General features: G+C 37.6%; 3 protein-coding genes and 1 long non-coding RNA gene across 7 annotated transcripts; 3 read left to right on the top strand and 1 right to left on the bottom strand.

The window, feature by feature from the left end:
• Positions 1 to 359: 359 nt before the first annotated feature.
• s100u (S100 calcium binding protein U) lies at positions 360 to 8,026 on the top strand. The gene is made up of 3 exons (XM_043217625.1): positions 360 to 500; positions 5,235 to 5,367; positions 6,021 to 8,026. The coding sequence occupies exons 2-3, from the start codon at positions 5,248 to 5,250 to the stop codon at positions 6,468 to 6,470; spliced, it is 570 nt and encodes a 189-aa protein (XP_043073560.1). The 5' UTR covers positions 360 to 500; positions 5,235 to 5,247; the 3' UTR covers positions 6,471 to 8,026.
• A 1,845-nt stretch (positions 8,027 to 9,871) lies between these two features.
• Positions 9,872 to 14,328, top strand: s100s (S100 calcium binding protein S). Of its 3 annotated transcripts, XM_043217627.1 has the most exons (4): positions 9,872 to 10,053; positions 12,054 to 12,107; positions 12,379 to 12,532; positions 13,295 to 14,328. In XM_043217627.1, exons 2-4 carry the CDS (start codon positions 12,085 to 12,087, stop codon positions 13,496 to 13,498), a joined length of 381 nt encoding a protein of 126 aa, XP_043073562.1. In that variant the 5' UTR covers positions 9,872 to 10,053; positions 12,054 to 12,084; the 3' UTR covers positions 13,499 to 14,328. The 3 variants fall into 3 exon arrangements, with proteins under 3 accessions (XP_043073562.1, XP_043073563.1, XP_043073561.1); XM_043217628.1 differs by lacking the exon at positions 12,054 to 12,107; XM_043217626.1 differs by lacking the exon at positions 9,872 to 10,053 and having other exon boundaries at positions 11,191 to 12,107.
• Positions 12,602 to 16,872, bottom strand: LOC122323638. The gene is made up of 2 exons (XR_006247032.1): positions 16,659 to 16,872; positions 12,602 to 13,423 (listed from the first exon to the last, which is right to left on the bottom strand). It is a non-coding gene; the product is annotated as an uncharacterized LOC122323638 (long non-coding RNA).
• A 4,241-nt stretch (positions 16,873 to 21,113) lies between these two features.
• On the top strand, positions 21,114 to 26,573 carry pygo2 (pygopus homolog 2 (Drosophila)). 2 transcript variants are annotated; one of them, XM_043217623.1, is made up of 3 exons: positions 21,114 to 21,193; positions 23,038 to 23,087; positions 23,670 to 26,573. In XM_043217623.1, exons 2-3 carry the CDS (start codon positions 23,046 to 23,048, stop codon positions 25,299 to 25,301), a joined length of 1,674 nt encoding a protein of 557 aa, XP_043073558.1. In that variant the 5' UTR covers positions 21,114 to 21,193; positions 23,038 to 23,045; the 3' UTR covers positions 25,302 to 26,573. The 2 variants fall into 2 exon arrangements, with proteins under 2 accessions (XP_043073558.1, XP_043073557.1); XM_043217622.1 differs by having other exon boundaries at positions 21,118 to 21,955.
• Positions 26,574 to 27,461: the final 888 nt, after the last annotated feature.

Below are 27,461 nucleotides of genomic sequence, written 5' to 3'. Positions count from 1 at the left end.
TATATATATATATATATATATATATATATATATATATATATATATATATATATATATATATATAAGACACTCACAAACATTGTGCAGGTAAGGGTTAAGTTTTCGTACGTCCCACGGACGAAACGTACCGTTCACTGCCATGATTCCCAGCGGGATTCAGCCGTGAAACTACCAGAAATCATACTCTCGATTTCACGGCGGTAGGAAACATTAGAAATATCTCATCTGAATCATGTCAAAAAGTCAAATCCCCTGCATAAAGCAGCCAAAGTTGCTCGTCCCCTAGCTCCCCTCCTCCAGGTACACGCCCTTTCGTTTGTCAGAGTCAGGGGCGAAAAAACGTTAACGAAAAAAAAAAATCACGGAAGAGATTCGGCAGCGGTTCGAGTCTGACAAGTTTTTTTTTTCTTTTGAGGTAGGAAAGAAAAGGGAAAGGAAAAAAAAGAGAGGTTTAACTGCAGCTACTGCGAACTGTCAACCCGCGCTGTCCCCATTTTAGGGTAAGTGCTCTAAAATACGCTTCTTTCTCCACGCAGGCGAACTTAAAGACGCAGACCTTTGTAGTTTTGAGCGTGTAAGAGTTTTCGTAGAGCGTCAACGCCACGTTTTAGGAACACCCTTCGACCATCCTCAGCCGGATGAGTCTGAAAACATCTTTCCCGCACGCGCTTAACGCGTCTTTTTTCGGAATATACCGAAACGAGCAGATAAATACGCGTATGCGATGTTAATGGCGACGTTTGTTTGTTTTTTTTATTTAGAGCGCAAGTTGAAACGGTTGCCTGTCGCTGATGGAAAACTTAGGTGGGCGCTTCTGTTGAATAGCATTGGCATTTTAAGTTTATCTTAAATCGAATATACTTTTATATATATATATATATATATATATATATATATATATATATATATATATATATATATATATATATATATATATATATAAAACTAAATATAACATGCTATTAAAATGCATATTAGGATAAAAAATATAAAATGTGTATTAATATTAATAATAATAATAATAAGTTAATTGGAGTAAACGTAAGTGTGCATGCTTGTAGATTATGACATTTTGAGGCTCCTGTGCCAACAGCAGATCAACCGAGTCCAAGTCAGTACACTTGCCAGAAAAAAAAAGGCGTTTAACAAAACGGCTGCTTTATCCACGCGTGATTTCGGGGAAAATAAGAACTACGTCGAGATTGTTCCACACGAGTTTTTATGCGCTGGCAAAGTTGTTCCTGTGTGAATTTTTAATGGCGCACGCGAGCGGCGGGTATTGTCGTTACCGCGATAGAGCGCGCGCGCGCGTATCACGTTCTCCAGTTTGGAAACGCAAACCTTTCAATCTCTTTTGCGCATTGGAGAGAAACGGCAGAGCTGACGCTGTTAAACGCCATATGCATGCGCTCCCTTTTTTTTTTTTTTTTTTTTTTTTTGTGAGTGTGTTTGCACGGATTTATTTATTCATTTCGCCCAGCAACAGAACAAGGTCGTGTCTTGTTTTGGAGAGTCGCTTAAGTAATGGAAGATCTCTCTTCATTACTTATTATTAACCCGTCCACGTGCTGTCTGTCCGAAGGAGTTTTGGGTTAAAGCTCGAGACTGTCTAGGGTGGCAAGCTCGGAATTGCCAGGTCAGGGGTCAAAGACGTCAATAATTCATACGACTTCGCGACTGGCACTGGATAGGGTTAAGACCAAGGGTTCAAGAGTCAACCGGATCAATGAACGGTGCCTATAGTCACTAGAAATATGATTGTGGCGACAAGGTGTGTAAGACTCGTGACAACAACACAGCATTGACTTCAACAGAGCAGCGGCCCTTTGATGTAGGGCGCATGTAGACATAGTTTGTACTGTGGATAAGGGCTGACTCGACCTGGACCGTACAGTAGGGGCTGTGTCTCAAACCTATACAGTATGATGCCGCCTACCTAGACCTTCCCTTTCAGTTAGGATGTTCATTTCTGTGCACACTGAGTCCGGGTCTTAAAATAAATCTTTTTATGATAATGCTGTCTAGGTAGGCAGATCGACGTTTTAAAACACAGCCTAGGGAAAGTCACCTATATCACGCATACTATTGAAACGGGACGTTTTTTGTTTTTTGTATGACTTGTTTCGGGCATCTTTAGTAATTAAAAATATTATTTATTTCGGTTACACCGACACAAGTCAATTTTAAGGGTCAAATCAGGTGAAGTAGCACCTGAAAGGTAACGACTTTTGTTTTTCTTTTGAGTTTTGCATAGTTTACGTTTTCTCTTTGGTTGAAGCATGTGGGAAGCAGATTTTTTTTGCATGTTTAAAACGTGTTCATTCTTTAATATAAGGTTTAAATGTAGGATCAGACGCTAACTTAGTTACAAACTAAACTAAGAAAAATTTGGAAATTTGTTCAGTTAAAGGTTATTAGAGGAACCCCAAAAAAACCAAAACTACGGCCTAGAAAGGCAGCGTGCTAGATTTTGAGTCATTGCATTCGTATTCAATGAATATGAATCGATATAGGTAGTATAATATAGCTTATTGCTGCGTTGTGACATCATTAGCTGAGTGTCCGTTTGCCAAGGAAGTAGAAACTATTTCCTGCATCATTCCACCCGACGCTATAGTGTAAAAGACTCCTTCTCACTTTCAAACACCCTATGAAACAAGAAACTTTAATATGCTTACTGCGTCATCTCTGTATCTCCTTCGCTCTCTCATTAAATTAGGCTAATGGTCATGTTTCTTAATTGCTTACTACCTGTCGATGTGGTTATTACTGCTGATAAGAGGAAACTCTGTGAATTTACGTCAGCTAATTTGGCGGCATCAGAAACCGTCTCGGATGACAAACACCTGCAGTAACGGCTCAAAGGGCTTTTTTTTTTTGCTGACCGCTGGATGTCACTGTTTTTTGTACGTCTCTGTCTGTACGGTTATGCAAATTATAAGGTCCCCGTCCTCATCTAACAAGCAAGCGGCAGCTTTCGGTTAAGTCTGAATGGCTGTGAATGTTAAGAGCAATGACTGGAATTCAAAGGACGACAAACCCTCAGAGTTGTGTCTATCTTACACAGTCGGGTCAAGATTTTATCAATGAAATTTACCTTTTGTTGAATGCACACTGGAAAACACTGGTTCATCGAATATATAACAGGATCATTTTATGTTTTAATTTTTAGGTAGTTAAATACACACCTACTTTTTCTAGTATTTCTTAATATTAAGAATTAGCTTTTATTTTTATATTAAATTTTTTTGTAAACATTTGATATCGTTTTAGTTATATAAATATTTTAATTTGACTTATTTTAATTAGTTGTTGAGGCAACATGTCTGATTTTTCAGCGAATATTCATTAATATAGTGTTTAGTATGATATTGAATTAGAAAAATTTACTTTTTTAGATTTTCTTTTCTATTTGATGTTTTGGTATTTTTACGTTTTAGCATCAAACATTTTTTTTTTTGATTTAGTTTTTAGTCATTTTGTTAACCTTAGCTTATTTAATTTAGTTGCTAAGGCAACAATTCTTTTTTTTTTATTAAATATGTATTAATATAGTGTTTATTAATTATTGGTATATACCTTAAAACATATATTTCATTTTTTTGTAATATTAGCGATCACATTTATTTCAATTAGTTGCCATGAAAGGTTTAAAATGTGTTATATTTTATTGTATTCCAGCTTCATTTGAAAAAAGATTTGTAATAGTAATGCTACTCATGTCTTATTGTTTCCGCTGTGTTTTTTTTTTTTTGAAATCACCTTTCTTTTTTCTTTCCAAAATCTAATCGCCGCATCTTAATGCCGAACATAGCTGAGTGCTGATCTTTCGCACCTCATCAAAAAAATCCGAGTAATGCCATTCATTAATGAGGCAAGACGACTGGCTATTGGCATTTCCTTTCGAAACCTTGACCAATCAGTTAAAAATTGTGTAGTGGAATGCAAGAAAGAATGAACGTGCGCCTGCATTGTTGAAATCGTATACGTGAAGCAATGCTGGCAATGCTTTACATTGAAAGAGGTGTGAAGAGCAAGAGAGACAAACTACAGAATTAAAAAAAAAAGAGTAAGTGAGGAAAGAAGGGATGTTGGAGCTGTTGGTAATCCCTTGAGAAACATGAAGCCGCTGTGTGGTTTGGTCATCAGTAGATCAGATGACCTATCAAAGATCAGGACAGCCACTGGCGACTTGCCTCTTTCTTCTCTCTTCCCTTATCTGCAATTGACTGTCAGTTCTAACCCCCAAGATTTCCATTCTCCACACCCTAGTAGACTTTCAGGTACTGTACACTTAGCAAATGGGCTCAGTAAAGTGTTGGGCCTACACTTTATGAGGAAATGTCACCAAGCTTCTAATGATCCCACTCCGACTTAGGGTTTGTTTAAAGCATACTTCACTCAGACTTCTGATTTTCACCTGGCAAATGAAAAACTAAATGAAAAGGATTTATTTATTCATGCATTTATTTACGCATTGATTGTCATTTACATTACATTGCAAAAAAAAAACCTTACATTTACGGTAAAAACACGGCAGTTGTGATTGCCAGAATCTTACCATAAAATATACTGTAGGAACATTTCAGGTTTTAACTTACACTTAAATACCATAAATTCATTAAATGATATAATGTTATTTTTCCATTTCCAAAAATGGTATAGTACTGTAAAATTACGTGTAATATCCAATACAGTTTTTCATCGTATATAAAGGTGGAACTTACCATTAACCATTTAACAGGTTTTTACTATCTTTAACTGTTTAATTCACAACCATTTTTTACAATGTCATCAAAGCTCATTTTACTTTTACTTTTACTTCTCATTTTATAAAAGCACTATACCGTTTAAAAAGTTTGGGTCAGTAATTAATGAATAAATGCATTAGCCAAGGACATTTACAGTGTTTCGTGAGCACCAAACCAGCATATTATTATGATTTCTAAATGATCGTATGACACTAAAGACTGGAGTAACGAGTGCTAAAAAAAATCAGTCCTACTGACATTTTAAACGCTAGTCTAAATTTTGTAAAATATTATATTTCCCATTTTTCTCGATGCGCTATAGTTGTGGTGCCTTAATTTACTTCGGTAGTGTTTTATCTATAATTTATTTCAACAAAATAGTGTACGATTTTTATATTGGTCATTTATCATCCATCAGCTGAAATTTTAGTGCAAACCCAAATGTCAGTTGTATAATGTTTCTTTTTTTTTATCTCCTTGTAGAGTGAAAGCAAAGATGGAGGCAGCAATTACAACCGTGGTGAGCGTGTTCCTGAAGTCATCCAAGGGCAAGGAAAACCTCGGCGGGAAGGAGTTCCAGAGCCTCGTGAAGAGCCAGCTGAAAAACATTCTGACGGTTAGAAGCTGCGTTTTGTTAAATCTAGCAACACTTTATTTGATATTCATTCATCATTCAGTTACCATATTCGTCAGTGGATCTTTGGGTGCGCTCGTTTTTTCCATGGCTACAGGTTGGCCCTGGTCTATTTCTTTTTCGAGTAGTTCCTTATTATCTGGACTTTGATGAGCTGAGCAGAAACCACAAACTTGTGTCCAAATAGTCATTTATACCATGAAGAATGCTGCTGTGTTATTTGCTCCGGTGCCACATTAAATTACAGAGGAAAACTTTTAGTGGTGCTCGTTCATCTCGCACTGTTTGGGCCGCTGACATGAATGATAACTCAAATGCAGTTTCTTGTGGTGAAGTGCGTTATTAATGTTCCAAACAATCATTTTGCCTGGCGGACCGTAAACGATCTGCAAACTTGCTATAGATTTATATATTCAAACCGCTGTTTCGTAGAAGACAACATGGTAAAAATCAGGTAAAAATACCTTGACGTTGGGATGGCAAGTCATCCATGAGCAAAAAGTTGTTAGAATCTAATTCATATAAGACATTGTATCACCCTGAGCTGTTTATTCCGTTACGGTGTGAAATGACAATCAATACAAGCTGCAAACGTGTTTCGTTGGTAATTAACATGTGAGGAACTTTGTGTTTAGGGCTCCGAGGACAATGAGGCAGTAAAAAACATGCGTCAACAGCTTGACAACAATCAGGATGGGAAGGTCAGCTTCCAGGAGTATATGAATCTGATTGGCTATCTTGCACAGGCTGTCAGCGAACAGCGTTCTTTGGAAAATGAAACACAACCGGAGAGTTCAACCCAGGAGACGCAGGCCGAAGCGGCAGCCAATGCACAGGCAGAGCCGCCGAAGGCAGAGCCGCTGAAAGCAGAGCCGCCGAAGGCAGAGCCGCCGAAAGCAGAGCCGCCGAAGGCAGAGCCGCCGAAGGCAGAGCCACAGGCGGCAAAAGAGGTGGAGAAAGAAGACAAGCCAGTGACCGAGGAGGCAGCGGCCGAAGAGCACAAGCCAGAGGAAGAGAAAAAAACAGATGTGGAACAGGAAGGGGTGAAGGTTGAAGAGAAGAATAAAACAGAGGAAGCGTCGTAGGAGCTCGAGGAAGTGGAGATTGTCGCATCTCAAATGCTTCTTTGTTTGTTTTGTTTTGTCACTTTCATTATTGTGATATTTTAATACATATATATGACACCTGGCCAATACACCACAATTTTCTTTTTTACCGCAAAGAGCCGTAGCCCTCTCGTTACAGTTTTTTTTTACAATGGCTAGGAAATGTTTCTCAATGCCTTTCAAAACTCTTCACATTGTACTCCTTAGCAACATTCAGCTTTGCACAGCAGTACATTTCACATCCAAAATGCACTAATAACAGCAAAACACTTCATGTCATAACTCTAGTTAGGTTTGTCACCCAATAAACACCATTTATAATGAAACCACGATTATAACACCAGATTAAAACTGCCTCAAAACTGTTGGAAAAGTGGCATGTAAAATGTACCATTACCTAGGGTTTAAACCATTACCATGGTTTAAAATGACATTAACCAGGTTAATAGCAGTGTGAAAAGAACTTTTGTCTATCATAAAAGACCAAGAGATGTAGCATGTAAGTTTTCTCATCTAAAATCAATTTTACAAACAAGAACGATGCCTCTGCTGTTTAGATTTCACTGCAGTAGGCTACATGTTACGTGGCTCACGTTTACATTTGATTACAGTATAAAATGATGACCTACTTTTTGTAGATGAATGAAAGACTAACGCCTGTTCAGATATTTAACTACTTTAAAGTTTTTGATAGTATCTAATTTTGTACATTTTGGAACATATTTAATTCTGTAGAAGTGTAGCAAATTGACGTCTTTCTATTTTGTATTATGTTAAGTTTTGAACGCGTTTAAAAATGTGCCGGCATTAAATGCATTTTGTGCCAAAGCAGCGGAAAATGATCCTGCAGTTTAGTCCATATAGACTGCTAATTACAATGTGAAGAGTTTTTAAAAAGTGACCTATTGAGAAATGTCAACAGGTCCTAGCAATTGTAAAAAAAAAAAAAAAAAAAAAACTGTAATACTAATTTCTCTTTGTATGCACATCAGTTCATGCCTGTGATTTATTATGTACTAATATTTTATAATAGAAATTGGCAATAGCCGCAAATGTGACAAATGGCCAAAGAGGTGCAATAACTAATCACTACGTCCTTTCGTTTGAGCCAGATTTGTTGTAAGGGTACTGCAACCACTGTGTCCCCTCCAATATCTTTACAAATCATCCACGAATGAAGAACAGACACGGTTTTTATAGCATAAATGTTGAAAAAGACGCATCATTTTTAAGTGTCCATTATGTTTACTTTTTGTTTGTGCCACCTTCTAAGGACAGGGTTACTTAGTCGACTCCGGTGCTAGTCGTAAATGTACTATGTATTTTCCAGTGTTGCAGAAGCACATAAAGAGCAAGCTTTCACCTCTCTTTTGTTTGATGAAATGTCATTCTGCCGGAATTTAACCATACTGCATCACCATTTAAATGTGGGACTTGCATTTGTGGCGCACATGGGAACACTATGCAGTCCACGTACTTTGTTGTTCACATTTCTGGGCCTCGTTTGCATGAGAATAAACAAATTTGCTTTTGAATAATGCTGTTTTGTGGCATGCTTTCTAGCTCGGGTACTTGGATCTAACTCTCTTTGGCACCCTCCGTTAGCTGGTTTTTTCTTTTAGACTTTCACATGCTGTCCATCTTAGTGCTTTGTCTCAAGAGCTGGAATATCAGATGCTTAGTGTGCTTATGATAGCTGATGGTCAATAATTAAATGCCTTTGGGATGGAATCCACACCAGGAGACCCTTGTGGCCCCGAACGAGCCCCAAGCCATTCCAAAGTATCACTTCACTATAAGGCAGTTAGGCCACAAAGTCCTTTACATTCACATATGCATTCATTACCTTAAACTTTATTTTATCTCTTATCTTGCATATATTTAGGTGTATATATTTTATATTTTAGGCATATATTTTATATAATAGCGGTTTTCGCGTGCATATGATATGTATCTACCCCACAACCAGTAGCATATATATACGCCAATGTCTATTTTTGCATACCAGGAGTTTTAGTTTTTTAATTGCCGTACTATTTGATATAGTATGATATCAGGTAGGAAATTCACATTAGGACTGACCAGTTCATATTTTTTGCACATTTAAGATGTGTAATATGATCGTAATTAGTGCATGTTAGAATTTGGATAATGCATAGATCAATTTAACTAGCTATAAATATATTACCACCATTTATACTGCATCATGTATTGCTGCAAAAGATTTGTAATAGAAAGCCCTTTAAACAAGTCTCTCGAGGAACCTTATCCTAATGGTCTTGAATTTTTTTTTTAATAATTATCAATGATTTTGATATAGATATATGATAGTAGAGTAGCTAAAAATGTCACTTGTTCCTGTTTTTCATGAAAGCCGTAACACGCGAGAAGAAAGAGACAAATGCACAGGTGCTTTCAACATTTAGCCATTATCTCGCAGCTTACATAATACATTATACATGCTACATTATGCATTATACAGATATGTATAGCCTATATCAGTGTGAAATCCTACGCGCCTAAAAAGCGTTCATTTAGATCATGCTAATGAGCTCTCGTTTAGCTCATGCTGTCATGTATATCCCGGGCCATCTAAAACCTCTGTTTACTTTGGTGTATCCGTCTCCACAAAAGCAGACCTGGTGTTACAAGACCCTACAACATTATAGCATCTTCAAACATCGTGACGTTTGCCTAGCATTCTTCGAACACATGTTGTTAATGTTGTTTTGATCGTATTCGACAAGCATTGAATTTCAAGCTTGATGTTATTTAGTTTTTGTCAGTTAAATGGATGCAGTTAGCAGCGCTAATAGATAGCTTAGTCCTAACAACATTAGCAATATAACATCGTTGCACCTAACATTCATGTTTTGTAAATGGTATTGATGTCTATTAGAACATCCACTAGCATAAAAATGTCACCTTTCAGGTTTGATGTTAAGTTTTATCTGTCAAAAATGGAAGTAGTTAGCATAGCGTCATGACACCTTATCAACTTTGGCATGTTTGACCACATGTTGTGGAAAATGCTATTGCTGTCTATTAGAACAGCCACTAGCCTGAAAATGTCATGTGACTTTGAAGCTAAATGTTAAGCCAAACAGCAGTTGTTAACAGCCCTTCTTAGGTAACATAAACCCTCTTCTGTTTTTTTTAAACAAATTCATGAGCATTTCATTAAGTGCACATGGCTCAATGTAACCAACTGACCACATGCGCAGTCATTTTCAATGCTGTACGACTGACCATCTCCATCTACTCGACAATAAAGGACTGTAATGCAAACTCCATTGGCCTGTAGAGTCTTCTTGTGTAGAGTCAACTGGCATGACGGGGTCAAATGGCCCTTATATTGGCAGGTGAACTAAAGGAGGAGAGTACGGGAGGGGTGCCGAAACTGAAGATGTGAGAGATGCTCTTGAGAAAGGAGGGGGCCGAGTGAGTGATATTTAAACCCCAGAGGTTCTCTCTCTCCTCATCTGTTCCTCAGCTCACCGGCTGTCTATCACTATCTCCTGTGCTTCATTAGAGACAAAGGAAGCTCTCCGTAGGCATTCAGGTAAGACAGACAACTCAGGCGAGAGAAAGGACTCCTTTCTCTCCAAGCAGAAAGCTAATGAATGCTCTTCTGAATTGGATTATCTACTGTAACGTTTTTTGATAGTCTTTATTCAAATATTTGTCCATAGGTCAGCGCTACCATTACTTTTGTGTAATATGTGATAACCTACATGAATGTGTTTAGCCAAAATTAAGTCAGATTGAAACATATATATATATATATATATATATATATATATATATATATATATATATATATATATATATATATATATATATATATATATAATATATACTTATGTCTATATATATATATATGTATATATATATATATATATATATATATATATATATATATATATATATATATATATATATATATACTATATATATATATGTTGCATATATATTATATATATATATATATATATATATATATATATATATATAAATATATATAGGAGAAGTGTTTTAATTTTAAAATATATAAAATATACAATCCAAATTGTTTAGAATATAATTTAAATATCATTTCAGTAAACATCTCTGAAAGTCTCTGCCACAAGCTCTGAAGTATCCCATTGTACCTGTATTCATAGAACTAAATGCCTGTCCTAAATCTATGTTTTTGTCTTTGATTTTCTTTCATTTTGGGAGGGGGGGACCTGTATTACTGAATGAGTTAGATTTAGGTTTTAAAGAATTAGGTTTTATGTAAATAAATTAATGTCTTCTTCTTTACATGTCAAAGAACGGTCAGTTTCCTTAGTGTCACTGGGTCGCTTGGTGTTACATTTCCATTCTCATCTTGGTTGCCATCGCGTCACAGTGTCCATTCTATACCGCTCTGATACTGCTAATGAGATTGTGCTTCTGTTTTCTTACGCCCTACAAAAAACGTGCCATAATTTCATTTTCCAGCTTAATTTTTCAAATCTCTTGCATTTAAATAGTTTATTGCTGATCTTCTACAATATCTTCTGCTGCCTTGTAGCCACTTTGTCCTAAAATGCAATTTTTTTTTTTTTATAATGCCTTTGTGGGACGTTAAACCATTGTGATCTTTCTAGTTAGTGTCCATTTCATGAACAATGGTTTTTGGTTTTAGTCCCTGAGACCTGTAGTTCGCGTTTTTTCTTCCAAATCCGCCTGTCACCATTCGAGCTTCCTAATTAGGCTCTCTCTTTGGTTAACTAATTAGTTAAATTAGATGGTGTAGTGCTTCAAATAAAGAGCTGAGCAGGGAGGCCTCGTCAGAGTAACCCTGACCAAAGTTGCAATTCAATTATGTTGCTAATTATAGTACAGAAATATAGGAAAAACGGCAACAAGCATGAATCTTACTATTTTATTGATCTTATTCCATTACTTTTAAATTTGTAATTGCTTTAAGGAGCAATTCCCGTAATTGATTAATGCTTCTTCACTTTGCAATATTCATGATTATACTGGCTCTCTTTTCTACTTAACTTTGGCCTCTGTCCTCAAAATTAACTAATGGAGTTGCTTAAGGATAATTTCAGGTGTGTGTTGTATGTGTGTGTGTGTGTCTTCACGAGAGCCTCAGATTACTTGGACGAAGGTTCCCTTGGGAACTTGCCCGTAGTTTTATCTTCATTTTGACAGTTTTATGTTTCACTTGCGGTTTCCATTTGAGAGATGCGGCCCCTGTTACATGAGCAACAGATGATTTAGATGTGAGCAGGGAAGCGTTCACATACAACTAATGAGCGTTCGGAGAAAACACAGCAGAGTTGTGTAACGCTGACAGTTTATAATTGCATCTAAATGTACTCATGTCTCTCATAAAGTGCCAAAACCTGCCGTACCACAAAACGCAGAGGTTTAACGTTACCTCTCTGTGTTACTTTGACCCCAAAATGAACCGCTTTAAGCTGGTTATGAAATTCTGTTCATGGCCAAGTTCTGTTCATGCTCCAGTCTTTCTCATCTTCTGTTGTGCCTCATCAATGACTGTGTCTGTTTCTACATGCGCAGTAGGTCGCTGAACCCGGAGAGAAGATCCAAGATGCCACGCTCAAACTGTGACGTGTAAGAATGTTGCTTTTTGCGTGACAAACCCCCTAATCAGAATTTCTCCCTAAATCAAATAAACCCCTCAAACAGTAAGGATATTATCTCAAGCAAATGACTGAGAGAACATTTCACATTTTGTTTTCACCCGTAGACCAAAACATGTGCCAGAATTAACTGAGCCAAAGCTCCGCCCATGCTAGTCATGTGACCACACATGCAGCAGGGTCTAGCGAGGGGCGCGTCACGTCGTTGTATCTAACCTTTGACCTCTTTAACCACCTTGCAGCATGTCCAAAGAGCCAAGCTCCAACTTGGAAAGCGCCATGCAGATGCTCATCAAGACCTTTCATAAGTATTCCGGGAAAGAAGGAGACAAATACACGCTCAGCCGAGGAGAACTAAGGGAACTCCTGACGGAAGAGCTGGGAAATTATCTTGGGGTGAGAAGAAACTAAATTTTTATTTTGATCAATAAGTACTTTGTAAACAATAAGCCCTGGAACATGCAATAAGAAAGTAAAGCCGATGAAATTTAATAATGAAACAATCTTTTCTTATCCCCTCCCACACTTTTTTATAAAACATTCCACATAAATTCCTCAGAAAAAGATTAAATACATATACATTTTAGCCAAAGCAAACATGACACAACCTGTAATGCAAGCACAGATTACAAAATGGCCATTTGATAAGGGTTTACAGATTCAGTGATCCTGTAATTGCGTCTCACGCAAATACGTGGATCCAGCCTGTGGCTCTTTCTTCTGAAATGAACATACATGCCGTTTCATTAACAGTGCCAGCGTTCCCGAAACTACACACTATTCAAAATCTGCCATGACTTTGCTTCAATGCATAGATTCTTTAAAATGAAGGTTACAAAAGTGGGCTTTCACAGCAGTGCCAGAACTTTTTTCTTAGTTTGAAGGCTATTCTAACGATCTCTTCCAACATAAAACTTTTTAAAATTAGTTTTCACTGAAACACCATAAAAAAACAGTTCTTAAAATAACCATTTGATAACATTTAAAACATTTTAAAGAACCTTTGGTGGAATGGAAAGGTATTCATAACCTTTTTGGAAATGTTTCGTGCAGTAGAAATGTTAAATGGATGTTTTTCATATCACGAATGGTGCCAGTGTATTACATTACAGATACACAGTTTTAACTCTCCATCTTTTCATTTTTGTCTTCGTGTAGAACGCTCAAGATAAAGACGCAGTGGAGCGGGTGATGAACGACCTGGATGCCAATAATGACGGCGAGGTGGACTTCACCGAGTTCATCATCCTCATGGGTGCACTGACCGTGGCCTGCAACGACTTCTTCCTGGACAGCCCGCCACCCAAAAACAAGCCCGAAGGCAAGGGCGACGCAGCCACAACAGAGGAAAAGAAAGAGTAATGAGCGAATGCTACCAGAACAGAGAGAGAAAACGGAGCAAAGTATTAGTAGGTTGCATGGTTGAGAACAAGAGAGTGTGTTTCATCCATTTCTTTTATCAGGCCCAACAAACCTAGTTCCTGGAGGAGATTTCTCCGCTTTTATAATTTAACCAAAGCTGTTATTATACTTTCAAAGCAAAACTGACAAACCCTGAAGGCAAAGACTTGGGGGTTTGACAGAAACACACATCAGTCCGGTGCCAGGAGCTGGTTTGTCTAACGCTGAACCTTTTTTTCTAGTTAATGAGAAGTAAAGTCTTTTAAGATGGGTGCCTTCTGTTTCATATGAGCGCAGACATTATATACAGCTATATATAGTGTTTTTTTTTTGGATAAAGAAGCGGCAAAGTGTATTTTGAGTGCAATAAGTGGCTACTAAGTGAATGTCAAAGCCTGTACTGATAGGAAGTGATGGGTTATGGACAGTTATGAATGTTCATTTTTAATAATTCTGAACTGTGGCTTTAAAACAGATGTCGAGGTATTTATATTTATATCTTTCATGACGATGTAATTATAAATACCCCATTACTGACAGCAAATAACATTGCATCTACTTCATGGTTACCATAAATTCTGAACAGTGTTCATAAACTATAATAATTCAGTGTTGAAGATGTGAACTTGGTTTGTCTCTTTCTGTGCATCTATTTTTTAGCCTATTTTTATTTAATAATCATTATGTATCTTCTTAATTATAATAAACGTGCAACTGACCTCCACACGTTGTCTGACATGTTTTGCATGCAATTGTTTTTTTTTTTTTACCATACTATCCATTTATCATGTTTAAAATGCTTTTCTGTTATGCTTAGTAAGTACAACAAGTACTACTTTTTCATTTTTTTAGATTAATTTTAGATTTTACATATTAATTAAATATTAAACAGACTTACTATTCAATTTTCTTTAAATGCACATATACCAGATTTGGTTAATAATGTTATATCATCCTGCTTCTAAAATCTGTTCTGGAGTAATCAATTAAGCGTGACTATTTTAATATTGATGCATACAGTTTAAAAAAATATTACAAATATATAATATATTAAAAGTAAATATTTAAGTATATAAGTAAATATGTTTTTATATTATTTCCAAAACAATTTGACATTTGGTTTTGTGCAATGACAATATAAAAGCCAGTTATAATATATATATATATATATATATATATATATATATATATATATATATATATATATATATATAAAAAATGAAATGAAACATTATATCGATTACAAAAACACTGCTCTGAACAAGAATTCTGTCTGTTTCAGCAAAACACAAAATTATCAAAAAACCTGAAAACATTATTGAGCAGAACCGTTCAAACGTCAGCTACTTTCACCCCAGAAAAAAACTCTGTTTAACGGTTGACCGAAGTGTCTGATATTACTGTAAATCCAGAACAGTGGGGATTCCCGCTACATAGATGTGTGTAAATACAAAGGTGCTTGCTAGAGCACATCCTGGACTTCTCGCTCATTTCCGGCTCAACCTGTTTGACCTGATCTGCTACTAGCCATGTTTACCCAGGCCTGTAAAGGAGAAACAATAAGCAGCCACGAAACAGAAAGTTTGCTGAAATGAAATGTCTGCTGACCCTGCGCTCAGAAGCACATTTGTGTTCGGATCTGAGCTAATTACCTCAGTCCAGACAGTCATGTTGAATCAATTATGAATGATATCTTTAATTTCAGCGATATAAGCATTTACCGGTTCGTGTTACATGGCAACCGATCACATGCTGTATTCGTTTTGCTCCAGCCAAAAAAAAAAAAAAAAAAAAAAGGTAACACGTTGGATCGGACCTATGAGGTGCTTTCTACAGGAAGGCATTAAGGCAAGGTTTGCGCGACCTCATGTCATTCGCTGAGATGTAAATCACACAAACCTGCACATGCGATGGCAATGACATCATCAGCAGAAAGGCTGTGGTTGTTTTGTAAGGGTTGCGTCAGCCGAAGCACGTTGTGCATGTTAACAACGCAGAAATGTTTAATTTGCATTCCAAAAAAGACTATATTGCATACGCACAGCCTAGCAAACACTATAGCGAAATATTGCTATTATGATTTAAGTAGCTAGTTGCATTAAATATAATCCAAAATCTTATTATTATCAGTGTTGAAAAGAGTTGCGCTGCTTATATTATTAAAAAGGCCATAATATGTATTAACAATATTATAAAAGAAAAGTTTAGAGGAAACCTTGACATATTTTTTCTGTATTCTACAGCAAGAACAGCATACAATATGTGACCCTAGACCACAAAACCAATCACAAGTTTTGGTTACTTCATCTGGAAGCCGAATAAGCGTCCATTTGTGTGTGGTTTATTAGGATACAACATTATTTGGCTGAAATACTACTGTTTGAAAATCTGGAATCTGAGGGTGCAAAAACAAAAAAAATCGAAATACTGAAAAAACAATTGCCTATAAGGTTGTCCAAATTAAGTCCTTAGCTATGCATATATATATATATATATATATATATATATATATATATATATATATATATATATATATATATTCTGTAGAAAATATTCAAAATACTATGATGGAACATGCTCTCCTAATGATTTTTGCCACAAAATAAATGTGACCCGTGTGTTTTTTTAACATGTATTTTTTTATTCAAACATTTTTACATGTGATTTAAGTGCCTGAGTGCTTTTTGGGACCGTGTGCAAGATGTGTGAAGGAGGTGTAAAATGGTGTAAATCTGGACTCTATATACACTTTCATTAAAGCCATATAAAAAAGATCAGTCAAGGTGAGACGATAAAGCTTTGCCCGGGACAGGACAAGCTAAAAGGAGGAGGAATATTAAAAATATTTTGCCTTTTTAATTCATTATCTCCACATGATCCGTGCAGGATAGAAATCCTGCTAGTTACACAATAATATAACATTTTGTTTTCATATCTGTCTTGCTCGAGACTGCGGACGGCGTTCAGGGCGGTGACAGTCTTTTGGCCGGGGCCGAGGCTGTTGTGGCAGCTGTGATGTGGCGGTGTCACCTGACCGGGTCCGGCTGGTAACTGTAGTGCTACATGTCACCGTTATCTGGCCATGCTGTCTGGACCAGCCCTGACAGACACCTCAGCTTACCTCACGCGCTGAACGTCTCCACAGCAGTCTCCTCCAGCTCCGCTTCTGATCCCTCTGCTTCTGATCTGCGCTCGCGATAACAACAACGACAACAGTGTCCATATCAGCGCTCATACACGCAGACAAACACGTACTTCCTACAGACTGAAGCGGAGGCGAAGACAGGAACGCGTTTGTAAAACTACGTTTGACGTTCTAGGGCAAATGTCACACCGAGAGCGCGTGAGAAGGTTCAGAGGGCCACAGATGATAATGCAGTAGATCACAAACACAAGCATCTATACTGTGAGCTACATTTCCTCATACTTTCTGATGCCGTATAGCGTCTTTGATAGTGGGTTGCGTAAAAGCTATGTTTTACTACGCAAGCGAAAAAACAAATGCGCTTTTAATTGATCGAATGTGATTTCAGATCTTTTGAAAAAGTACAGCTTCCACTAAAATAATAGGCAGTACAATATTTATTCGAAAACATTATGATCATTTCTGAAGGATCATTTTGACACTAGAGTATGGACGCTGAAAATTCAGCTTTGTTATCACATGAATAAATCCAATCCTAAAAAGAAAAATGTAGTAATAGCTTTTTTTTTTTTTTTTTTTTTTTAAAGGCTATAATATGTATTAACAAAATTAGTTTTCAGGAAACCTTGATATATTTTTTCTGTATTCTACAGCAAGAGTAAAACAGCATACATAGCTAATAGCTACAATAGCATACGTAGAAATAGCTATTTTAATATTTCCACAGTATTACCGTCTTTGCTGTATGTTTTACAGACTCGATGCAGCCTCGTTGACTATTTTCAAAAACGTTAAGACATCTTTCCAACCCCAAACCTTTGAACATCATAACGTTCCCACAACCAAAACGCAATCTGGAAAATGTTTTTCGGCGTAAATTAGTTGTCTGGTGGCTTTTCTGGTGTAACGCTGCAGTTTGAGGTCAAAGCAAACTACAGTTGTTCTCGCCTTAAATCTTAAGTCTCAAACACACGGCCTGTATTGTAATCGACTTGATTTCTCTTCTGTGTTTGAGTTTTCTCATTGCTTGTAAATCACAATTATGAGCCGGTTGACGAGCTACATTTGCAAACTGTTACAATCCGGCTAACGCGCTAATTGCTTCCAGCCAAAGCTCATACTGCAAAATGTTCCCAGGCTTATAAAGTTTTCGCTTCTCAACTAATAACACGGTTACAGGATACCGTATTTCTGCTATTGGATTAGACAGGCTGCCTATTTTGTACTGTATCCAGTCTTCTGTGAAATCAGGCCCGGTTGTTTCTGGGGAGAGCTTTGATTTACGTGTTTTCACGTGTTTGGTGTATATTTAATGGCTGGTTTGTCTATCTCATACAATATGCTCGTGGAGGACGGCTCTGGTCTTAAATTGGATCACAGCAGGCGTCACAAGAGACCGCTTATCGGACTCAGCTATCATGATGATGAAGTAAGAAAGGTAAAAAGAGAGGGATCTTAGCGTACCTACTGAAAGGAAAGGGGGAGGGCTGGTGTCAATTCAAGCATTTTCCCCGCACGTTAAGTGTCTTTAATACCGGTGAAGCGATACCGAGGCAACACTTTGCCCATTTTTAGCAGCGTGATTCCCTTCGGCTATCACGTATTGCTGCTATTCTACCCTAAACCCCGGGGCCACACAAACTCGTGTACATCTGATCTGCAAACAGTCATTAACCCCGTCGCCTCCGTCACCCCTTCACCTAACCTTCGCTGCGATCTTAACCTGCCTATGACAGCAGCCCTGGATTAACAATTCATCTCCATTTAAGACAATGCAGACGGTAACTCAATCCCGAGGCTAAAATTAACGCTAATGGGTCTTGAAGAGGGCCTGAGAATGCAGAAATCATTCATGAGGAGCTCGGGAAAGACGTAGGCCTGTCAATGAAATGATTCATAACTAATGACCGAGGGTGGAGCAGGGCAAGGTGACTGTGCACCTCCAGGTCTTAGGTCTTCATTTTGCATTGTGGGATTCATGGAGCGTTCAATAGACAGGGTCAATAAATTTAACTAAACTAAATATAAATCCTGTTTCCTGTTTTTTTAAAATAAATTGTTAACGAAAAAAAAGAATATATATTGTGTTATATTATTATATATATATATGTGTGTATATATATATATATATATATATATATATATATATATATATATATATGTATATGTATATATATATATGTATATATATATGTATATATATATATATATATATATATATATATATATATATATATATATATATATATATATATATATATATATATATATATATGTGTGTATATATATATATATATATATATATATATATATATATATATATATATATATATATATTATATATATGTATGTATATGTATATGTATTATTTATTTTTATAAATATACTGAAATATACATTTTTCAAAAAATATTTTATTTTATCTAGATGGCGGGAACCAAAAAACACACATTTACAGAAAACGGCTTACTTCCATTTAGAAAATCACAACTTTTCAACTAAGGCCTACTTCTAAATATGATTAAAAATAATAAAATTATCTCAGTGATACTAATCAACACTGGTAGCTGAAAGCAAAATGATGGCAGAAAGTGATGAAGTGGAAAATTATCATTAATGATTGAATTTTTGGTTCAATGGTTTTTTTTAAAGAATGTATTATTAGCCAACAGACCTGATATTGTAATGGATTTATTTTTTTAAATATTTATATTTATATCATTTAAAATGTAAATGCAAGAAGCAAATAAAAAGACAGACAGATAGATAGATTTGTTGTTTGGGTACGTAAGGAAATGCCTGTGAATTCATACACTTAAATCCAGTTACTTTTAATTTACACAACATGCAAAGTTCATATATAATTCATGGCTTATATTGTATTACAAAGGTATAGACCTACCTACCTCACAGACCTATGCTATTTTAGGTCAGCGTGAAAGTCAGAAATGGTTTCAGTAAATTAAGGGAACAATAGCTGTGAACTTAAGTGCTGAAATGGTTGACTTTTACAACTGATTGGTATAAATAATAGGACTACACTGGGGTCATTGTGTTATTTGCAGGGTTAATTCCTTATATGACCAATAGAGGCCGCCAGACGCTAACATTTAGTCAGATGGCGCCGTTAAATTATTCTCATTTCTTTTTTTACTAGGTGAAGAAACCACGTTCGGGCTGGTGTGTACCGTATGAACTCGACGACAAGAGGGCAGCAAAGTCAGCGGTATAATCAATTTTAGCCTCGATCCAAAACAGGCAAAGTTATGTGAAGCTAATTGTCTTGTTCTAAATACAGTTTTGCCTTTTTGAGCTGAAAATGTTTTGATTTGAGTTTCGGGGGCTGATCCTGGATAAGTAGAAGAAAGCTACAAAATAAAAAAAAACAACAACAACAACAACAACAACAATATTAGTGCGCTGTTCTAACTCGTGACAGTCGTTTCTTCACATCTGAATAAACCAAATCAAATCAAATTCAAATTTTATTTGTCACATACACATACATACATGGTACGACATGCAGTGAAATGCTTTTTTACAACCGTCCAGCGTCGAAATAGAAGAAAAAATACAAATAAATAAATATAAATAAATACAAAAAAAAAAAACAAAAAATATATATATATATATATATATATATATATATATATATATATATATATATATATATATATATATATATATATATATATATATATATATAAGTGTACAAAGTATAAAAAGTAAAGTGGCTGTTGTGAATGTCCAATGTAAAGTGACTAGTGCAAAATTGTCCAGTGCAGAGTATCTGGGGAAAGAGGGGTGAACATGAGAATATCCAAAAACACGCTTATATTTTTTTAAATAATTAATTAGTTGTTTTTTTTTAGATCAGTGTTCAGTGAAAGGTTATGCCTACAAAACTGCTTTCGTCACAAAAGATATATGTCACAAAATTGATTTAATGAAACGGCTGTCTTGAAACTACAACTCTAGTCATGCAGCTGAACCATACAAGCATTCAGACGCGCCTATAATCAAATCGGGGGGTAAAATGTATCTATTTAGAAAACGTTTAGAGTACATCCCCTCCAAAAAAATACGCACAAGATCAAAAATAAATTCCAATTGTACGTATTTAAAACAAGGCCCATCGCGATTAACTGGCTGCAAAATTCACAACAAACATTTTACCCCTGCATGATTCGCAAAATGGTCTGATCTCGATCGGCCCATGTTTGATACATGGGGGGAGCGATAAAAATATTGTGCAGTTATAGAAACAGCATCAGGCGTTTTTCATGTCTACTTCAACTGTATATCGCTAATGCATCTTTAAATACAAATACATATATAATATCACCAGAAACATAATCATCTTATAAAAAACGCTTATGTGTTTTAGCCAGGCCACCCCTATTTTCCACACATGCCCTGCGCTAGTCGACTCCGGCTGTCCCTCTTTGTCCGGCAACGAGCAGGCCGTAATTAACATGGCCAATTTCGCGTTTGGGGATAAATATTAAATCGTAAGTCTATTTGACATTGATTGTTTGTCATATGCGGGTTGACATCCATGTCTTGATGCAACAGTCAGGTGTATATGAGTGAGCTGTGTGAGCAACGTTTACCGTCTTTACCTTGCTTGCTGATGGCTAAACGGCTAACGGTAGCTAGATCGCGAATTCAAATCACGTTTGAATTAAAATCAAACGCTTAACGCGTCGTTTACAGTCGCGCTGTATTTTCGAATCGAGCGCAGTTTAAAATGGGGGGAAGAGATCGGCGTGCTTGCATCTGAATGACATTTACACGGCCGTCCAGGTAGAAACACATCTGTATGTGATCACATTGCAGGCAGGCAGATGTGTATTCACATTCAGTCCATCCCGATCACTTCTTATCACGGCTGGTTTGCGTGCTTGCAAAGATCTTTCGGTTAATAACCTGACGTTTTCAGATTTATCCGCGATGCTCGTCCGGATCGCGCTATTAGTTGGGGGTGCATGCGTGTAAACGTGCAGAAAATGATAACTCTGACCCAAACCATTAATGCATCCTTCAGACATGTTGCTGAGTAGGTGCCTGATCTCATTGGCCCTTCGGTACAGTTAAAAAAAAACGCATTTCACGCGCAATTCCTGGGGCTGCGGGGTGATACTCGTTGGACCCGAGGAGGTTTTCGTCAAATAAACTAATTTCTGTAAATGAACGGTGTCATGGCACCGCACCGACAGTCATTTTAATGGCGGGACAGCAGGCGGGACAGAGTCAAGGAAAACGAGGCAAAGGTAGGAAACTGTCAATCAGCGCATCTCTGTGTCCGAGCGGGAATCCACACAGCTCTGGCTGCAAATCTCCCTTTTCCCTGTCCGCACATGCCTGAATGTACGGTGGCCTTGTTTTCGTGGGGATCTGTCTTTGGGTAGCTTTATGTCAACCTCGCATCACTTGTCTATTCACGCGTGTTCGTTTGGGGTTTGTTTTATTTCTCTTCTTTTTTTTTTTTTACACACGCATTGCATTCAACTCTTTTCCAACGTGTTATTTGCCTTATAAGCAAGTCTTTTACTTGGGAAGAGGGTTTGGGATCTCTAAAGTGTTGCATAAAAGTTCATCAGCTGTGAAGTTTGTCTTCAGAGATAGACCGATATGACAGATTAACGATATGCGTAGTTTTTTTTTTTTTTATTTTTTTTTTTTAATTATTATTATTTTAAAATACCTTTTATTTCTTTTATAACTTGGACAACAGTTAAATTTAATATAGGAATTCAATTATAAAATATGCAATTTTTTTGTATCCCAAAAAATGAACCAATTTATTGTATAATTTTTTTTTTTTTTTATAAAGTGATCTATCACAGAGACTCTGTAAATACTGTAGATAGGTGCTAGTCTTTAGAGACAAATACTGCTGTATATCCTTAATATTGGTCAAACCGATTATCTGTCTATCTCTAGCCTTCAGTTTCCTGTCATAATGTTTAATAACATGGGATACACCGATAATCAAGTTTTTGGGGGGTTTTGTTTTACTTGTATGGTTTAATTGGTTTTCAAGGAATGTACATATTTATCGGAGGTGCCGAAATATGTGGTTGATTTACCAAATCTATTTGTTAGCAATGCTGTTTTATCTCTTCAAATGGCAGTCCGGTTCACTGTTGGTGCTAGCAGTGTGACACAGTGGGCATGTAAATGAGCAATTCACCTTATACCACCTGGCAGATTCCAGTGAAAAATGATCTTGTGCACATTTTTGCATCAAAAAAAAAAGTTGTGTATATATAAATGTGCTTTTGGTCTAACCGCACCTTTCTCCCTCCCTATTCTTGTTCATTGTTCCCCCTTTCCATTTCTGCTTCCATAGGTTCCCAGATGAAGAGCCCAGAGAAAAAGAAGAGGAAGTCCAATGCTCAGGTTAGTTTTTGAATCTTTGTCTTTAATTTTTTTTAGCTTAATTTTTTGCTGCAACTTTTGTGAAGGTATTCATATTATAGTGACCTTACTTCCCTCTTTAAACTTTAATGTTAACAATAATTGCATTTATTGTCAAATTCAGTGCATTAAAGGAACGCTCCACTTTTTTTGGAAATAGGCTCATTTTACAACTCCTTCAGAGGTAATAAGTTGAGTTCTACCATTTTTGAATCTATTCAGTCGATCTCTGGGTCTGGCGTTAGCACTTTTAGCATAGCTTAGCATAGATCATTAAATCCAATTAGACTGGTAGTATAACGTTCCAAAATGACCAATAGGTTTTGATATTCTACCTATGTCCTAAAACCTTGTCTGTAGTTTTATTGTATACTAAGACCGACGGAAAATGAAAAGTTGCAACTGATATGATTAGGAACTATACTCTCATTCGGGCGTAATAATCAGCAATAAAACCAACATCACGCAGCGCCTGTGGAAAAGCGCCTATTTCCAAAAAGTGGTGTGTTCCTTTAACATTAAAATCTAAGCAACTAATATTTCACTCTTTGTATTTTCTATTAGGGGGCAGCATTCTCCCACCTCTCTGAGTTTGCACCCCCTCCTACTCCAATGGTTGATCACCTGGTGGCCTCTAACCCTTTTGATGATGACTTTGGTCCGCCATCGCGATCTGGTGGAGGGGGTGGTCCTGGTGGTGCCTCTTTTCTGCCCAGTCCAGGGGGTGGTGGAGGTGGCTACGGTGGACCCGGCCGAATGGGAGGAGGTATGGGATTCATGGGTGGCCCAGGTGGACCTGGAGGTGGACAGCCAGGCCGACGACCCCCTTTCGGTCCACCAACACCAAATACTGGACCACACCACCCACTTGGATTTGGGGGCATGCCTGGCTTTAGTGGGGGTGGGGGCGGAGGAGCTGGTGGAGGAGGATTTCCACCAGGAGGTCCATCCCAGTTTAACATGCCACCTAATTTCAGCCCACCCATGCACCCTGGTCAGGGCTTCAATCCGATGTTGTCACCTGGAGGAATGGGTGGCGGTCCAGGAGGTGGAGGAGGTCCACCTCATCCAAGGTTTGGGATGCCTCAGCAACAGCCTCCACATGGACAAGGTGGCCATCCGTTCAACAGTCCGCCCTTACCTGGCGGCCCTGGCCCTCGGGGGCCTCCGCACGGCCCTATGAACCCTATGGGGGGTATGGGAGGAGGAATGAACATGATGGGCATGGGTGGCGGAGGTGGTGGGGGTAATATGGTGGGTGGACACCCAGGCATGCCACCACAAGGACAGTTCCCTCCTCCACAAGATGGCCCATACCCTGGATCAAGTCCTCCTGTTGGTGAAGAGGGAAAGAACTTTGGTGGGCCAGGTGGTGGTCCACCTGTTCCCTCTCAACAGCAACCACCTAACCTTAACCCCTCTGGCCCTCCATCCAACAATGCCACCCCTGGTCCATCCCCAGCCCCTGGACCCCCACAGCCTGGAGGAGGTTTCCCAGGTCATCCAGATGTCCAACAACCCAACCCTAACACTCCAGGGCAACCCCAGTCGGCTCCTCAACCCCCCAATCCAAACTCGTCCCCCACTGGCCCACATAACGGTCCCCAGCCTCAACAGGCACCGACCAATCAGCATCCTCCACCCAACTCCACTGGTGGCCCTGGCCCCAACACTCCATCCAACCAGCAGCAACCGACGCCACCAAACTCCGCTCCAGGTTCAGCGCCCTACAACCAGCAGAACAATGCTCCTGGAGGTCCAATGCCAAACCAACCACCCAATTCTAACCAGAACAACCTTAACAACAGCAGTGGTGGTAACACCCCAGGTAGCAACCCCAATCCTCCATCCAACTCCAACTCCACGCCCAACACCCAATCCCCGCTTCCTAGTGGGCCCGCTCCACCATCTACTGGCCCAGGCTCCGGTCCCCCAAAGCTAGGTGGAGGCATGGTGTTCCCTTGTGGCCTCTGCCTATCAGAAGTACATGATGACCAAGAGGCCATCTTGTGCGAGGCCTCCTGCCAACGATGGTTCCATAGAGACTGCACAGGCCTAACTGAGCCAGCGTATGGGCTGCTAACCAGGGAGAGCGCCGCGGTGTGGGCTTGCGACTTCTGCCTCAAGACAAAGGAGATTCAAGCGGTTTATGTGCGCCAGGGACTAGGACAGCTGGTGGCTGCAAATGATGGCTAAAAGAGAGATCGAGAAGATTGGGGAAGAGGGATGTCTGATTTATTTCTTGGTGCTTTATGTCTTGTGTTTCACGGTGAGAAAGTGAAATGGAAGAGAAGAACTAATCCACCAGAGGAGAGCGAGAAGAACAGATGAACAGAAGAAACTGAACTACTTAATCTGGTGTTACGTCTTGCATTTGTTTCTTCACAGACCTCATAAGCACTTTTAGGGCCCATGTCTCTGATTAAAAAGCATTGTAACAGATGTTGGAAATGTTTGTGTATATAGAACATCTTGACACATTTTCAAAATTCAAACGTTTTTGGTTGATGTTGCACTCAATACGTCTTCATTTCACCTTGGTGACAAATTCGGAGAAGCCGATTGATTCCAGCCACAGTAAAAAGCAAAATACAAAATGTATTTTAATTTAAATACAAGAATTAAACCTTTTGTGTGATTATACCCAAGATCAGCCTCCAAAGAGAGCTGTCCAATCTTTTTTTTTTTTTTTTTTCTTTCCAAAATCCAACTTGTTGATCTGCAAAGCACTGATGCCAACTTGCTACCTCAAAAATTTTGACATGTCTGGCTAAAAATGCTTTGATTAAGTCAAGAGTGTATAGTCACCACACAACCTCTCCTCTCCTCTCAGCGATCTCCATTTAAGTATATCCAAAGGAAAACGGCAGCGTCCTGAAAAAGGCATATAAGTCATGTAGATAATCAACATTTCACTGTGTGTCTTCGAATACATGCGCGATCTGACAGAAATTGGAGTCCTGCGATTCATTGTTAATAAAACTCTAGATTTTTTTTTTTTTTTTTCTTCATGTACAGCTACTCACTGTTCTTGACAAAAAGTGGACAATGATGGATGGTGGCATAGCCGATAGCGGTAATCCATAACCATATCAGTGTATGTATGTAGTCTTTGGATTGCATGTGAACCAATGCAGTACTTCGTCAGAACTGTTTTAATTGTTACTTTTACTGTTCCGATTAGGCCTCATCCTGGGCTTCGAAGTAGACCAAATATCACAACAAAATCAAATGTTGTCGCAGAGTAAGATGTTTGCAGTTTCTTTTTCTTTGTTTTTGTTTTTTTTCTGAATTTCTGTCCAAGTTGCCTTTTTCTTATTTGTTACTTTTTATGTACTTTTGTGTATGCTGTTCAATGTGCTTGCTCTGGTGCCCTCCATTCGCCAGCATTGTGCAGTTATATTGGGGGGTTTTCTGGCCTCTGGCTCTGTACTGAAAGAAGTAAATTGAATTGTTTTTTTACAATTCCACAAGTTTTTTTTTTTTTTTTTTTTTGACCTTTTTATTGTATTAAATATAGGTAAAACCAACAACTAGTCATGTAATTAAAGATATCCTTTTTAAATGGTAATTTTCAACTCGGCAGTCTTTAAAATTATAAAGAGTAACTTTAAAAAGTTTCTTAAAAAATATATATGTTAAAAACAAACTGCATTTTTGCACTCCTGTCAGTTAGCTTACAGTCTTAAGATGTTTTAAACGAAACACTTATCCATTTCATGACTATATTTGTTATGTCTATAACAATTTCATAAATTTGCAGGCCAACCTAGAAGACTCGTTCGCCATTTTTTTGCGCGTTTTTTTCCCCCATGGGTTTTAGAATTTAGTAAAATAAAGTCTGTCTTCAACATTATTTTGAGGGTGCATGTTTTGTTGCAAAAAATTAAATGATCATAGTCTTGCATTTTAAAGCTTCTGTGTTCTTAAAAGGCTTTCTAACAAGTTGCTATGAAAGAACTGCTGCTGTTTATAAAACAACATCTGGTTGATTTCCTGTGGTAGTTTTAACCTTATAGCAACTTTTTGCCTACTGTAATTTGAAAAGAAAACACAATATCTTCAAGTAATGTTAACCACAGACCTTATTTTACTAAAATAAATAAAAAAGCTGCTGTAGATAACTGAGGCAAACCATGCAAAATGGGTGTCTAAACTGCTTAGTAATGCTAAAGTAAGCTATGAATGGCCAAATTCATAAAACATGAGCGGAACAAATGTCTAAATCATTCACAGATCCATAATTTTGCAAATGATTGACACAGAAAATGGTTTTAGGCTTGTTGTTCTATTTTGTTTGTTACTGAAGGTAAAAAAAAAAACTTTAATAGTTAATTTTCACAACTTTATTATTAT

The sequence above is a fragment of the Puntigrus tetrazona genome, chromosome 19 (genome assembly GCF_018831695.1).
Source record: "Puntigrus tetrazona isolate hp1 chromosome 19, ASM1883169v1, whole genome shotgun sequence".
Lineage (NCBI taxonomy): Eukaryota > Metazoa > Chordata > Actinopteri > Cypriniformes > Cyprinidae > Puntigrus > Puntigrus tetrazona.
The sequence above is the reverse complement of the archived record's forward strand: the minus strand, read 5'-3'. Positions and strand labels throughout refer to the sequence as shown.

Excerpts from the sequence above, each read along its gene's own strand:
- s100u (XM_043217625.1), top strand. The coding sequence starts at position 5,248 with ATGGAGGCAGCAATTACAACCGTGGTGAGCGTGTTCCTGAAGTCATCC. Across the intron at positions 5,368-6,020 it reads AGCTGAAAAACATTCTGACG|GGCTCCGAGGACAATGAGGC; the intron begins GTTAGAAGCTGC and ends CTTTGTGTTTAG.
- s100s (XM_043217626.1), top strand. The coding sequence starts at position 11,971 with ATGGCCAAGTTCTGTTCATGCTCCAGTCTTTCTCATCTTCTGTTGTGC. Across the intron at positions 12,108-12,378 it reads CCACGCTCAAACTGTGACGT|CATGTCCAAAGAGCCAAGCT; the intron begins GTAAGAATGTTG and ends ACCACCTTGCAG. Across the intron at positions 12,533-13,294 it reads AGCTGGGAAATTATCTTGGG|AACGCTCAAGATAAAGACGC; the intron begins GTGAGAAGAAAC and ends GTCTTCGTGTAG.
- pygo2 (XM_043217622.1), top strand. The coding sequence starts at position 21,910 with ATGGCGGGACAGCAGGCGGGACAGAGTCAAGGAAAACGAGGCAAAG. Across the intron at positions 21,956-23,037 it reads TCAAGGAAAACGAGGCAAAG|GTTCCCAGATGAAGAGCCCA; the intron begins GTAGGAAACTGT and ends CTGCTTCCATAG. Across the intron at positions 23,088-23,669 it reads AGAGGAAGTCCAATGCTCAG|GGGGCAGCATTCTCCCACCT; the intron begins GTTAGTTTTTGA and ends ATTTTCTATTAG.